We start from the raw sequence: 15,600 nt of genomic DNA, 5'->3' as shown, positions 1-15,600 counted from the left end.
ATTATTTGACCCTTAATTATCTCTAATTTTATATTGTAAAATTTTTAAAAAGTTGGAATTATGAAAATATGTAATACGACTAATCCAATAACGTTTTGCATAATAATATTTGACTTTTATATATGTAGTATTGGTTAAAAATTCAAGTTAGAACTAATTAATTAATGTAAAAGAACGTTGATATTTACAAATTCAGCATGTAAATTTTCGTGTAGGCAACTCAGCTCAAAATCAAAATCAAAATTAAAATTAAACCCTAGATCTAATAGTGCTAAAGTCAAAATGATACAAATATAAAAATAAAAAAAAAACACAAAGAGAGTACGTGTGTTTTTTTTATATAGAGAATGTCGTTCTATAATACAAACGTACGAAGCAAACCAACATAAGTTGGAGGAGTTGGTGGGGAACTCACCTTGTGACTTTGAGGTCACAAGGTCGAGCCCCATCAGATCCAAAATGCTTGGGAGTGACTCAAGCGAAGACCTGCGTAGCAGAGCTGGTTAACCTGTGCTAGGTGCTGATTCAGTAGGGTCATTTCTTCTTACCTATTATAAAAAAATAAAAAATTAAATTAAATTTACATACGAAGTACTCTGTATATTTTTAACTAGAAGACGAGTTTTTTGTGCTAATTAGCTTTTACCGTACTTTGTTGGGTATATTAGGTTTATGCATCCATTGACATATGGTGATTACCCTGAAATAATGAAGAAAAATGGTGGCTCAAAAATTCCGGTTTTCACAAAAAACGAGTCAGAATTAGTAAAGGGTTCCTTCGATTTTATTGGAATCAACTACTATTACATAATGGGGGTCAGAGACAACTCTATGAGTCTCACCACAGTGCAAAGAGATTTGTATGCCGACATGGCAGCACAGTGGATAGGTATGATTTACATGCCAAATTGCCAACAGTCTTTTATATCATGCGTTGTACTCCTAATATATTTCAGTTGTTGAAAAAACAAGCATACTTACAGGAACTTGAAAGTTTATTTTTTTAGTTGTTCATTACTTAATTGTACATTTGTACTACATAATAATTGAGTGATTTTTATGTTACAGATTTAGACACGGTTGCACCACCAGAAGAGGTAAGGTCTAAGTAAGATTATGTCATAGTTTTTTTTTTGATAATTTGGTGCTATTTTATTGATGTTCAAGGCAATACTAGTATGCTACTTTGGCTGCCTGACTTGAATCAGAGGCATCAACAATTACATTGTTTTAATAGATGAAGCCCATTAGAGCCATGCGATGAACTCATCCCTTCTAGTGAGGCCTTGTTTCGCCATTGTGTCTGCCACCACGTTTGTTTCACGGCCTTTGTACACTATTTCGATCCCCTTTCTTTGTGTCATTGCATTTCGGATGAAGTTGATGATAAACATGAGATTCCATGGACCATCATTTTCACCGTTGCACCATTTTACTGCGTTTGCCGAATCTGATTCCACTATGAGGTGACTATGAGCGCACCAGTCAAGGGATATATAAACTAGGAGATTATAAGATTATGTCATAGTTATTTGGTTATAAGTTATAACTATTTTGTTGTGGATTATATCGTATGTAGAAATGAAGTAAATTTTATTTGTAATCTCCTAGTTTATATATCCTATTGAACCATGGGGTTTAGAGCGAGTACTGGAGCATTACAAAGAGGTTTATCAAAATCCTCCTATCTTTATTCATGAAAATGGTTATTCCTCTTCCTTCCTTTTCTTTATTCTTGTAATTCTTTTGGATTATATATTTTAAGTAGATATTAACTACCGTTAAAATAATCCATTCAGGTCAAGTGGCAAGTTATACTACATCCATAAATGATCCATTCAGGGTTGAATATTTGCATGACTATATTGGGATTTTGCTCAATGCTGTGAGGTAAGGCTACTAGATCCGCCTTGTGGTCATGTTCGATTCATCTTATTTCCACTTAATTCCAGAAAAAACGATTTCATCAAAAAATAAAGGCTACTCGAGCACAACTAATAACTAAAATAAGTCCAGATACATGAACATCATGTGAAGAAATCACTAATTAAGTATGACTAAATGCTATTACTTTTGCTTGTTATATTGCAGAAATGGATCCAATACAAAAGGGTACTTTGTATGGTCACTATTGGACGTATATGAACTATTGTTCGACTTTGATTATACCTTCGGACTATATTATGTTGATTACAATGATCCAAATTTGACAAGACGTCCTAAGTTATCTCAAAAATGGTACTCTCAATTTTTGAAGGGCAAAAACACTAACCACGGTTACAAAAATGAATCAAGTGGAGATGCAACGACTCTCGATGACCTCCGATACAGGGCTTCATAAAGCGGGGAATGCTCTTAGAGACATACGTCAGAAATGGACTCAAAGTTAATTGATTAGCTACGTAGTACTACGTATTAGTTATCCAATTATTTCTTATTTACTTTTCACTGCATGAATTTGGGCTTAACTTGTGTACTTCGTATAACTTCTGGGTCTGATTTTACTTTACAAACAGTCTCACCAAGCTTCTAGCCAGTGGGTAGTTGGGTACCGGTTCCTAAAATTCAAGTTATTGAATCGGAATATGTCAGTGATTTTTATTGTCTTTGTATTTCTGATATCAGGAAAGTATATGCTTACACGCAAATTTTTGGCTATACCTGGGTATAGTCAAAGTTGGCTGTACCCCCATCCAAAACGATGTCGTTTTGTGTTGTTTAAAATGAACATTAATATACTGGTATAAAAATGAACATTTACTATTTCGGAAATGAACATTTATTTATTTATTTGGAATGAACATTTACTATTTTGGAAATGAACATTTACTTATTTATTTGGAAATAAACTACAAAAATGAACATTTACTATTTCGAAAATGAACATTTATTTATTTATTTGGAATGAACATTTACTATTTTGGAAATGATCATTTATTTATTTATTTGGAAATAAACAATATAGGCGCTTGTAAAAACATAAAAGACCAATGAAGTGAACAATTTCATTATGAACATTAACCATATATTTATTGTGAACAAACAAATAAACAAGAAAGAACAAATAATTCAACAAAAAAGAACAAACAATATAAAAAAGAACATAAAATTCCAGAAAAAAGAACAAAAAATAAAACAATTATGAACAATTTTATGATGAATTTTAAAGCCAACATGAAAGAACAAACAATAAAGCAGATAATTATTATGAACAAACAAATAAACAAGAAAGAACAAATAATTCAACAAAAAAGAACCAACAATATAAAAAAGAACATAAAATTCCAAAAAAAAGAACAAACAATACAACAATTATGAACAATTTTATGATGAATTTTAAAGCCAACATGAAAGAACAAACAATACAACAATAGGTTTGATGAATGAATTTAAAAAACAACAAGAAAGAACAAACAATACAAAAACAAAGAATAAAAGATTAATGAAGAATTTAATTATGAACATTAACCATATGATTATTATAAACAAACAAATAAACAAGAAAGAACAAACAATATAAAAAAGAACATAAAATTCCAGAAGACAGAACAAAAAATACAACAATTATGAAAATTTGATGATGAATTTAAAAAACAACATGAAAGAACAAACAATTCAACAAGAAAGAACAAACAGTACAACAAAAAAGAACAAACAGTACAATAAGAATGAACAAACAGTACAATAAAAAAGAACAAACAATCGACAAAAATGAACAAATAATATGAGCGCGTCGTTTTTAGGGGGTACAGCCAGAGCTGGTTGTACCCGGGTACAGCAGTTAGCGATTGATGCTTACAATTGGTAGGCCTAATGCTACAAGGCCCAACTAGATAGCTTTAGAATACAGTGGCCACATCTAACTATACTAAAAGAGAGGCCCTAGATGCAAAACTGACACATGTTGTATTCACGTTGATTTTTTTCCCAATCTTTTTTCTTCCCCTAAATAAATGCACTATAATTACATATTTAATTTAATAATATTATGTGTAAATATCTTTTCCAAACTAAAATATTATTGGATTTGTGTATAAATATTACTTTAGGACATATTATCATATATAAACTTAATAATAAAAATAATCTACTCCATAATATACCTATACTAAAAGAGTTATAATAAAATTTACATAGAGTATCTTTTCTAGTACTATATCTAATCTAAATTATATTATTTTTAATTTTAGGTATAGTAACTTCGACGAAATTTAATCATGATCTAATATCATTTTTTAGATCATGGGTAATTTTTAGATTACTATATATATGATCAACATATTATGCTTTGAATGAAGTTTAAAGCAATTTTAAGGCTGCGTTCTATTCACCTGATTTTCACTTATTTTTTCTGAACTTATCTTATCTGAACTTATCTGAACTTAACTGAACTTATTTGAACTTATCTGAACTTATTAGAACTTATCAAAACTTATTTTAGTTATAAATTGCACTTGGCCAACCCTTATTTTACCTGAACTTATCTTATCTGAACTTATCTGAACTTATCTGAACTTATTTTTCCTGAAATAAGTGAAAATAAGGTGAACAAAACAGGGTCTAAATCATAATATCAATTTTATATTTAGGTATAATAATTTGATAATCGCCGTATACAATTTTTTTGTGCGTTATATAATAAGGATTATAATGTTAACGATTATAAATGAACAACTAACTATTTAGGGTAAATATATTGAGGAAAGTTAACGATCTTTGTAAGAAGTAATATTTAACTAGAAAGGGCTCTCCATTGAGATGATCCACATTTATATGTACATATCCCATTGCCATAGTGTATAGCTAGTATAGGACTCGTGCGATGCACGGTTTACAAATCTTAACTTTAAGTGCGAAGTTAAATTTGTTTAGAAAAAAAATTGTGGATTTTTCATTCTCATTTGAACCCGTCACCCATAATTTCATGTTAGGTATAAAAATCAATTAACATCCTATACTATCTCATTTGTTTTATTGTGTTACCCGTACCCATTTGATTACATGCCTCATTAGTCATTATTAGAGATGGACAGTGAGTCGGGTCTGACCTAGCCCATCCTGACGCAGTACATAGTGGGTTACGTGGGTCGGATCCACTTATGACCCATGACACAATGTGTCGTCGGTCGAGTTTTTTCAACACAACCCATTTCAACCGACCCCATCGAACTCGACACAACCCACCACGGTACACCCGACCCATCCAACCCAACACCCGAACCAAACCCACCCAATACACGAACTCAACCCACCGAACCATTTCTAATTTAAACTATTTTGTACGTTTAAAATGCTAAAAAAATTTAATTGCATTGTTTATATATACATTAACCACATTTATGTAACTATGTGAATAACATATATTAATTCATTTAAATTCATATAAAATTTGTAACTTTTTAATGCTTAAAAAATCGTCTAAACCCACCTAACCCACATCAGTTCCTAAAACTCATCTAAACCCACCAAACCCACCTAATACACCTGACCCATCGGAGTCACATCTGGCCTAAATCTGTCGTAATCCACCAAACCCATCGGACCCACTCGACACGCACAACTCACCACGACCCATGTAACCCACGACCCATCATGTACTTTGTCCATTTTTTCCGACACAACCCACAACTCGACTCACCCTGATCGATTTAACTGTGGAGGTTTGTGTGTTAGTTATCCCCGCCCATGACACCCACCAAACCCACTCATGAGCCATCCAACACGCCAAGTTGGCCATCTCTAGTTATTATCCCACTACAAATGCATCTTATCTGAAATTTCTTTTACCAAATGTGCAATATATCTACTCACTTTTAAGAATGTTGAACTTATTTTATTAACAAAATATTTTATTATATAACTATAAAAATTATTGAAATATTCGGAACAAATGATTATAACTTATATTACATATGTGTTTTCTTCACCCTTGAAAAAAAAGTTATATGTTCAGATATTATGTCATTTTTTTTTATTGTGTTACCCGTATCATTTTGTTGCCCGCCTCATTTTGTTACTTGCTCTATTTCTAGTTTACTCTTTTGAAATCAGTTATGATCAAATCCAATAAGGTTAATTAGGTCTATTAGATTTAATCAAGTCCAAATCCAATAAGTTTAGATAAATTTAAATTCATTTTAAAGAAGGTGAAAAGAATGCACCCTACCGCCATTTTTTATTTGTTCCCTTTGTTTTGATGTGGTCAAAAGTTGGTTGTACTTTGTAGATTGTATTTATGAAGAAAGAAACTACATTGGCTAAAACTCAAAACCAAACCCACTGCACCACGTCACCATGGAGAATATTATTTTATCTCTATAAATGTTCATCACTTATCAAACCACTACTTATTCACGTCTAAACAGGGCGGAGACAGATGAATGTTCATTTAATATGTTCCACCATTTTTTATTTTAATTATGATTTAACATATTTATATGGAGATATTGTAGATAATAATGTCATGCAGTTGAGAATAACATTTCTCGTAAAGTCATAATATCTTAGATATTAGTTACTTTATTTGGATCTAGTGTTAGTATTTCATTGATATGTTTCCAATGTATACTTCGTAAAAGGTTAATAATAAAAATTAAAACAACCATTAACAAATTATAACTAACAGCTTATTGTTATATTGTCAAAATGGTTGTTGAGTATTCCACGATTTTGGTCAATATGAATAACATAGTAGCGCTCAAAAGAACGAAGAGTAGTATATACTAAAATGTTTTCATTCCTTGATAGACAAAAATTATTTTCATTCCTATATTATATAGGGAAGGTAAACTAATTTTAATTTATCTCAAACTTGCATTAAAATTTAATTGTTTTTCTATAGTAGTACATTTTATCAAATATAAAAATAATTTAAGTTTAAGATTCATATCTTGTGTACTCTTACATAAATTATCCCCTCTAAGAAATAACTATGCAATACATATTATTAGTAACAATAATATGATGTTTGTTTATAATTCTTATTTTAAAAATATGTATGGATATTCAGTTCCATTCTATAAAGACGTGAGAGTGTACCATAAAATTGTATAATGGATTAAATAAGTATGTATATATGTTAGTAATGTTGTCAATGATATTATTGTGTATACATATATTGCATAAACTTGTATTCCATAATAAAATATTCATGATATATTATTTAAGAAAATATACATGATAAGATACAATTTATTAGGTAGTACTCCATATAATTAAGATATTAGGTGTCAATTTTCCTACGTCTGTAAAACATTGAATTTTTTTTAAATTAATTTTCCATATTAATAAGTCATTGTTACCATGAAATATAATGCATTCAGTCTAGTATGACTCTAATTTATCTATTAATAAATTATGTGTAATATAATTTTCTATATTATAAAATGAGCAAATAAAAGAGACAGGTATACTTGTCAGCACCATTTAGTCAGAATTTTAGTTTGGGGAAAATAACATACTTATTTATTTATACATAATTATATGAACTTTAAGAATGAAATCTTGATGATTTACATTTATATGTAAATTTTAAAGATGTTCAATATCAAAAGAATATTTATGATTTATAACAACCAAGAATATATTTCAGGTGCATATTTTTCCTTAAATACGGCAAATAAATTTATATTTATGCACAATATTTGCAATATTGATATTTTGTTATAATTTATTTAGATACAACAAAATATTTGCACAATAATTTAGATAGTAAGTATTTCATTCAAATTTACTTGAACGTAAACAATTAGTATGCAATACTTTTTGTTGTTTGATTCTATTAAACAGCCACTATTAAAAAGAAATAGTGTCTTAGTTGTTTGATTCTAGTAAACAGGCGCTATGCTGCTATTAATAAAAATAACCAACTTATCTTTCAACCTTATTCGGTTGTTCCTCGTGTTGTTTAATATATTTAGATACGACAAACTATTTGCACAATAGTTTAGAAAGTTCAAATTTACTTGAACGTAAATAATTAGTATGCAGTACTTTTTGTTGTTTGATTCTATTAAACAGACGCTATTAAAAAGAAATAGTGTCTTAGTTGTTTGATTCTATTACACAGGCGTTATGCCACTATTAATAAAAATAACCAACTTTTCTTTCAACTTTGTTCGGTTGTTTCTCGTGTTGTTTAATGTTGAACAATGAAGCTCTTTTATGGATTATTGACATTGTTGGTATTGAATTAATTTTTTTTTTTGATGTTATATATAGATCGATTTGCATTGGTTTGGGTGGTGGTCTTACAGTGGGAAGAGTTTGGGAATTGTTTTTTTAAATTGTAGAGAATAATTCCATAAATCGTACTTTGAAAAAATACTTCGTAATATGATATTGAAAAATAATCTAAAACATATTTCGTAATATGATAATGAGCTGAAATATATATTCCGTATATATAGATGATTTGTTTGCCGGAAAATATTTTTAGAATGTATATTATCAACAGAATCTTTAGGATTTGTAATCAAAATAAAATAATACAATTCCTTAAATAAAATATTCTAATTCCCTCAAAAAAAAATTAATTAATTTTTTTTAATTAAAAAGAGAGGGGAATTAATGAGTGACATTTGTCACCACCACATTGATTTCCTCTCTTTTAGTATAATACTAGGTTAGGACCCGTGCAATGCACGGTTATTACTAAAATAAGTTTCTTATTTCAATAGTAATTAAATAAAAAATGATATATGCAAAAGTGTAAATTCAAAGTATGTAAACAAATATTAAATGAACTAAAAATTAAGGATTATTGTTGTACACTTGTACGTAGATCGATATCTAACAAATTTAACCAAACCCGAAATCCAAGACTAATTTTGTCAAAAAAGAGTGACCAGAGGGCTATTTTAAACAATAGATAATCCGAAAAGACCCGAGCATAGCTGAGTTAGTCAAATAGGGTGAATCGAATACAATTTTGATAAATGGATTTCTAATGTTAGTATACTTACCATGTATTATTATTCAATTAACATCCGTACTCACCATGTATTATTATTAACAGTAGAATAATATTAGAAGTCAATTCATCAATATTATTTAAATTTGTTATCAAATTAAAAAATTATAATAATACAAAAATAAAATCAAATTGTAAAGGAAAAAAATAATATTGATTCATCTTTCCCCCAATAAGATATTATGTAGTTACATTTATGGTAATTGAATTATATTTTTATTTCATATTTATCTTAGTTTCCGAAAAAATGTGATGCAATTTTTTTTTATAAAAAGTAAAAATATTAAAAAATGTTTGGGGGGGGGGGGGGAAATATTGCACCAGGAACTGACACATGTCATTCCTGGTGTCTGTTTTAGTATTATATAAATATAATAGATAGATATAGATAGATTAAGTTGTGGAGTATAACAACACTTGATGAGTCTATTGTCGATATGTATAGATGTATAACATAGACTTTTTAAATCATAATATTTTTTTACATTTATGTATATAATTTAATTTGACGAGTCTATACTTCGTACTAAAATACATGAGGTATCTTCAACTAGAACTAACATATGTCGGATTCACATTAAAAATTTCCCCGGCCACCAATTTTCCTACTCCTAAATAAAACAATTTCACATCTCATTTTCTTATACTGCATATATAATTATAATCATGTATGCCATATTTGTTACGGTTTATACAATTTTATTACTCCTCCGCTGCATATTAGTTATTAATATTGCTATTTTCATCTGTCCTAAGTTAGTTTTTATATTTTTATTTAGGGAAAGACTCTACAATTATTTTAATACCTATCTTCTCCCACTAACAAAAATATAGGGACCATTACTCTCTCACATTCAAATATAAAAGAAAATGTAAAGAACAAAATGAAACACCCAAAATAGAATACGTAAAAAACAAAAAGAGACGGAGGGAGTATCTTCTATCACATCTACTTTTCAACAAAATAGTATTGTGCTATCTTCTTAAATTCCAATTAAACAACATTTAATGAATAAACAACAACTTATCTACTTAACTTATATCATGATAAGTGTAAAAACTAATTTGATGGGGATTACTTGATATTACGTATGCCATGATTATAAAATAAAATATTATATTCTTAAAAGTAATTTTAAAAAATTATTACTAAATCTACGGTAAAAGTTGATTGTATCTAAGAAATACTCTTTATACTTCAACTTCAATTAAAGGAATAATACCTTCTAAGAAACTTCATCTCTCAAACTAAAATTCATACGGTAGTTTAAGAATAATACACATTCATGATAAAGAATTCTAATTGATTCTAAAATGTTCACAACATATCTAAAGTCTAATTATATCAAATAGCTATACATGCTAAAAGTCAATAATGTATTGTTTAAACATAACTTCCCTAACGTTTCATAAGCATTTAGAATACATCCCGATCCTAAATATTTTAGGTCAAATATTCTACCATTAATCACCAACAACCAATGTAAAAGATGATCTAAGCGATAAAATATATCTTAACTAATCTTATATGCACGCGATGCGTGCGAGATAATATGCACGCGATGTGGCATATTAACCCTTTTTCCATGCCTACAAATATGATATCTAGAGGAAAAAATCAAGTCTTAAGAGAACTTGAATTTTGTCCTTTCAAGATAGACAGTATTCTGCAAATACTGAGCACTCATTTTTGTCCTTTATACTGTTTTCTGCAAATATTAAGCACTCATTTTCTGGGAAACAAATCTGCAACCAGGCTTTATATACCCTTAAAACGGGAATAACACACTGCACCTATAAAGTTCAAAAAGTGATGAATATTGGAGTATAGTATACTTTGAACTGACTTTACCAAATACCACAAAATAACTGCAACCAAAAAATGTTCATCTTCAAGTATAGAAATTGTGGCAATGCCATAAAAACCTGCAACTAAGCGCCTTAGTTCCATAGTTGACTATCTCATTTGTATCAAGATTCAAAATTTTCTATAAATATAACAAAATACGAAAGAATGACCAATGTGCAAATCTGTTTCTATTCTATTTACAAATAACTACAAATTCTTGATACCCTCTACCTGAAGTGTCAGATCCTTTACCCCAACATCCTCAAGTACGTGCATGACACGTGCTTTTGTTGCAGCTTGATGAATTTCTGATGAAATTCGGAGGTGTAAAGTGCTGATAACATGCAGGTTCTGGATGCCTGAAACTCCTTTGCCCGAAACTCCTTTTATTTTCATAACATCAGTTACAACAACTTTAACATCATTTACGGTGCCTGAGTAATGAGTCTTCTCTAAGTTTACACATTGATTCTGCATCATTCAAGAACGGAAAAGGCTTAGATATCTTGAAATGAAAAACGAAATTCACATAAGAACAAAATAGCGCCGACCCATCTAATGAGTAATGCACATTTGAGAGTGTATCTCAGGGGTATTTTTAGGCAGTTTGGAGAAGACAGGGGTGTACTTCTCATCCAACAGTATAAATTTTCCTAATTTGGCAGGATTCTGAAACCTTGCAATATTTTTTGTCACAAAAAAAGGAACTGGATTGAACATTAAAAAGTACTCGTAGTTAGGTAAAAGAAAATACAGTTCACATGTGGGGAATCGAAGCAATACCTGGTATATAGGGCACGACCAAAATCAAACAAATTCATGCAATCGAAAACAAAAACTGAGAAATAAAAATTCAAATTGAAGAGATAAATAATTAAACTAATTAGTAAATTACCCTCTTTTTCTTGCCGAAATCCTTAGAAACACCGGGAATCAATGCATTGATGATTGAATCAGACCAGAAGTCATTCCAGCAACGACATAAGTTACCTAAAGAGTAGCAAAAAGAATTATCAGAGCTGCTGTGTATGAATGAGAAATCACAGATACAAAAAGATGATGGTTCAGCAGAAATTACTTTAATAAGCAGTCCACAACAACAGGTGTTGACTCTTTCTCTTCCATATTATTTATAACTCTCTAGTGTTTATGTTTATATTATTTATTCACACGCTTCTCTGTTCATCTTTCATCATCAATTGAACTCTTTTATTGGAAAAAGAAAACAGCAGGAATGAGATTTTCTTATTCCAACCAGATTCAGATATTTGCTAACCACTTATTCATAAAGTAAACTCATGTCTCAAGGCATGGACTGGATTTCTAAATCCTAAATTTGATACCAAGTCAACGAGTCATCACAAATAGGTGTTGTTCACATCATATCAAATTTTGTAAGGAAATTTAGACAACTGACTTAAGTTCCTCCGATAAAATCTTGATATTCCAGCTAACTATACTCGTACATAAGGAATCGTCCAGCATAATTTGGCTAAAACCAATAAAAATACTAACAGGGATTTTGCAGCAAAGGGTGGAAAAATAGAGTTCAAGGAAAGAAACAACAACCAACACAGAAGGGTGCACAAACCGCACCCTAACAAAAACAAAACGCTGCAGCAAAAACAGAACAACCTAGCAACAGTAATGCTAAGACATCAACAGAACACTACAGCAGAACACTGCAGCAGAACACAGCAGCAGAACACAGCAGCTGCTGCTGGGAAAAACAAAAGAAAAACAACACTTGAAACAACACGCGTACAGCAGGATCAACCTAGCAACAGGAGGCGGAGCTGCAGCAAAAAAGCCTAAACTTGTGGGTATTGTGTAAAAATGGGAATTCAATGGGAAAAGTATGATTTTTCCTGATTGAAGAACAGAACAATCTTGTGGGTATCTTCGAATTAAGTGGATTATTGTGTACTACATTGAAAAAGTAGTCATAATGCAATGAACCCCATCCAATCTACAAAATTGAGTTAAAAAACACTTACAATGATTTTTGTTGCACTCAATCTCCCATCATTTTTTCTTTTTATTAATCAATGAAATGCAAACAAACAAAAGTAGGAAAGTATAACCCGTAACGGAATCATCTTTGCGCCTGACTTTGAGGTTCAGATTAGCCCAAAACAAACTGAACAACCTGCATGAAAACAAACAGTAAAAGGTAAATATAAAACTTCATCCTGTAGATCTTTGGTGTGACTTATCACATATGTCTCAGTTAGAAGAGCTCTACCAACAAGTTGGAATTTGATGAAACTGTACCAAATATAAATCTAGAAAATTAATCGATTAATTTGTTTAAGGTCGAGAAATTTAAATCAGAATTTTAGTATAAAAAATACCCGTTATATTTGAACACATTCGCAGAATATTAAATGATAGATTTTTACAGAAATTTGTGCGATGCAAATCAAATCTCTACAAAAATAATCCAAAATGACAAAAAATACTCAGAAATATAATATAAAAAATTGCAATAAAAAAATACAGAAAAGTAAATCAAACCTTTGAAAATTAATCTATAAAAGTAAAATGGAACACTTACAATGCGGAGTTCCTCATTTAAAATAGAGACATGATCGGAACCAGGTTGACTCAGAAAATACTAACATCAAGTTCCGATAGTTCCAGGCAGTGTAGAATTCTGGATTATGATTCTGGAGTTCCAGGAAGTGTAGTTTCTCAAGCAGCTTTGCGCTGATTTCTACAACTTCTTTGTCGTAACTGGAACCCAGATTAAAAAAGATATATACATTAGATATCATAATGGTGTGTGTGAGAGAGACGGAGACGCACATAGAGAATGTTGTATACTTTAGATTGTGATGATAGTTGATAAATTGAGATTGAAGAGTGCGTAAATGAGCATCAAAAACCCCCCACAAAACAAACAGAATAATAGTTTACAAAGTAAAAGGGAGCTCATTTGATTCCTCAGAAGCTCAGACCAATCAAATTAGCACATCAAAAATGATAAATAAAAATACTGAACCATTTAATTCAACAAAATCACCTCAAAAAGTAAACAACATCCCAAACTAATTACGTTTTCTTAACCTCAAATCAACACAAATAAAGGATCAAACTATCCTTCGTTCACAGAATTCACAATTTAGCAAACTTATATGAGGAATTTAGTAGTATATAACATGTGTTTTAATATCAGGATAACATGTTATCAAATTGCTCAATTTGAATTATTTCTCAAATTGCTCAATTATAACTACAGTGAAAATTCAGCAATTTATTTCACCATGGTATATACTACTATCATTTCATCCTAAATAATTCCATCCTAATTAACGCACAATTTTAAACCAAAATGCTCAATATTCACAATTTCAAAATGGGGTAAGTGGATTGACATACAATTTGATTTCGTTGATTGCTCTCCTTCTACGTGCTTGTCTTATTCTGAAAAATGAAACCAAATTGCTCAATATAATTCAGAAAATGTAGCCGAAAATTAACGAATGGTTACCTGAATGGAAGGCGAGACAAAAGATAGATCTCGAAGAAGAGAGGAGTAAGACGAAGCAACAATAAAAATGGCGACTTCTGTAGAATATTGCCTCCATCATCAAACCCATATAATGGGGTAAATGGAGATCTTTCCCCTTCCCATTTTTCTATTTCTCAATTTTTCAACCTATATGAATGCAAAATCAACAAACAACAATCAACAAACAACAAACAACAACAATTAATTAAAAGATCTAATTAAGAAAGTTATTCATAGTGAAAAAACGATCTCGGTTGCTCACCATTTCCGACGGAGATCGATTGGAGGAGATGGAAGGCCGACTGTGGGAAGGGATTGCTGATGTAGGCGATTGGGACGCGATTGGGTCAGGGACGACGGCGAGGAAGTGAAACCTAGGAACTCTAATCCTAGAAACGAAAGTGAGAGAGGAGAGACAAAAGTGAGAGGCTCGGCAAACAGTCAAGCACCCGTAAACAACGAAAGAGGGTATGTTGGTCATTTTGCTTGGGGACACGAAAAGTGTAGTTACTAAACTGTCCCTCCCCTTTTCACTTATATAATAGAGATAAGAAAACACAAATTTGCATTAACAAACAAAATATCTTATTTTTATAATACGGGTTTGGAAATAAGAATATCTTTAGAGATTAATTTTTTTTGCTAATCTTTCACGTCACAATCTTTTCTTTTGTTATACTCTTTCCGTATTTTTAAAAAATATACAATTTCCTCAATTGTCGTATTTTAAAAAGAGATACACTTTCCTTTTTTGACATGTCTTGGTCCTCACTTCCCATTATATTAATATTTCTCTTTTTTTGTGGTCCCCACACTTACTCACATCATCTTTTGACTATAATAAATAACTAGTATCACTAGTAGAAAAAATCTCGTTTGCAACGCGGGTAAAACGGGCTTTTTGCAGCGTTTTTGCGCGCTGCAATTGTGACGGTTGCAAATACCGTATGTTTTTTTGCAGCGGTCATAGACGCTGCAAATAATAGGTTAATTACAGCGCGGGTCGACTTGTATAAGCTGCAAATAGTGTATTAGTTGCAACGCGGGTCGACTTGTATAAGTTGCAAATAGGGTATTTGTTGCAACGCGGTTCGACCCCTATAAGTTGCAAATAAAAATCAATTTCAGCGCCTTGTTGAGAAATACGCGCTGCGATTAGTTTTCGTTTCGCAGCTCAGTTCCAGTACAGGCGCTGCAATTAATTCCTTTTTTAAAAATAAATAAATAAATATAATAGCTCAGTTCAGATGCATATTTATATATTTA

The 15,600-nt window shown here is 30.7% G+C and overlaps 1 protein-coding gene across 2 annotated transcripts in view; it reads left to right on the top strand.

The window, feature by feature from the left end:
* LOC110775646 (beta-glucosidase 11) overlaps nt 1-2,790 on the top strand; it is a 29,430-nt gene extending 26,640 nt beyond the window's left edge. For both annotated transcript variants that reach the window (XM_021980253.2, XM_056830978.1), the window contains 5 exons: nt 669-889; nt 1,069-1,097; nt 1,612-1,705; nt 1,800-1,890; nt 2,092-2,790. In XM_021980253.2, coding sequence (XP_021835945.1) covers nt 669-889; nt 1,069-1,097; nt 1,612-1,705; nt 1,800-1,890; nt 2,092-2,341 — 685 coding nt within the window. In that variant the 3' untranslated portion in view covers nt 2,342-2,790. The remainder of the gene's footprint in view (nt 1-668; nt 890-1,068; nt 1,098-1,611; nt 1,706-1,799; nt 1,891-2,091) is intronic.
* The last annotated feature ends 12,810 nt before the right edge of the window (nt 2,791-15,600 follow it).

This window comes from Spinacia oleracea, chromosome 6, assembly GCF_020520425.1.
Source record: "Spinacia oleracea cultivar Varoflay chromosome 6, BTI_SOV_V1, whole genome shotgun sequence".
In the NCBI taxonomy this organism is placed as follows: Eukaryota; Viridiplantae; Streptophyta; class Magnoliopsida; order Caryophyllales; family Amaranthaceae; genus Spinacia; species Spinacia oleracea.
Note: the sequence above shows the minus strand (reverse complement) of the source record. Positions and strands in the feature narration are given on the sequence as shown.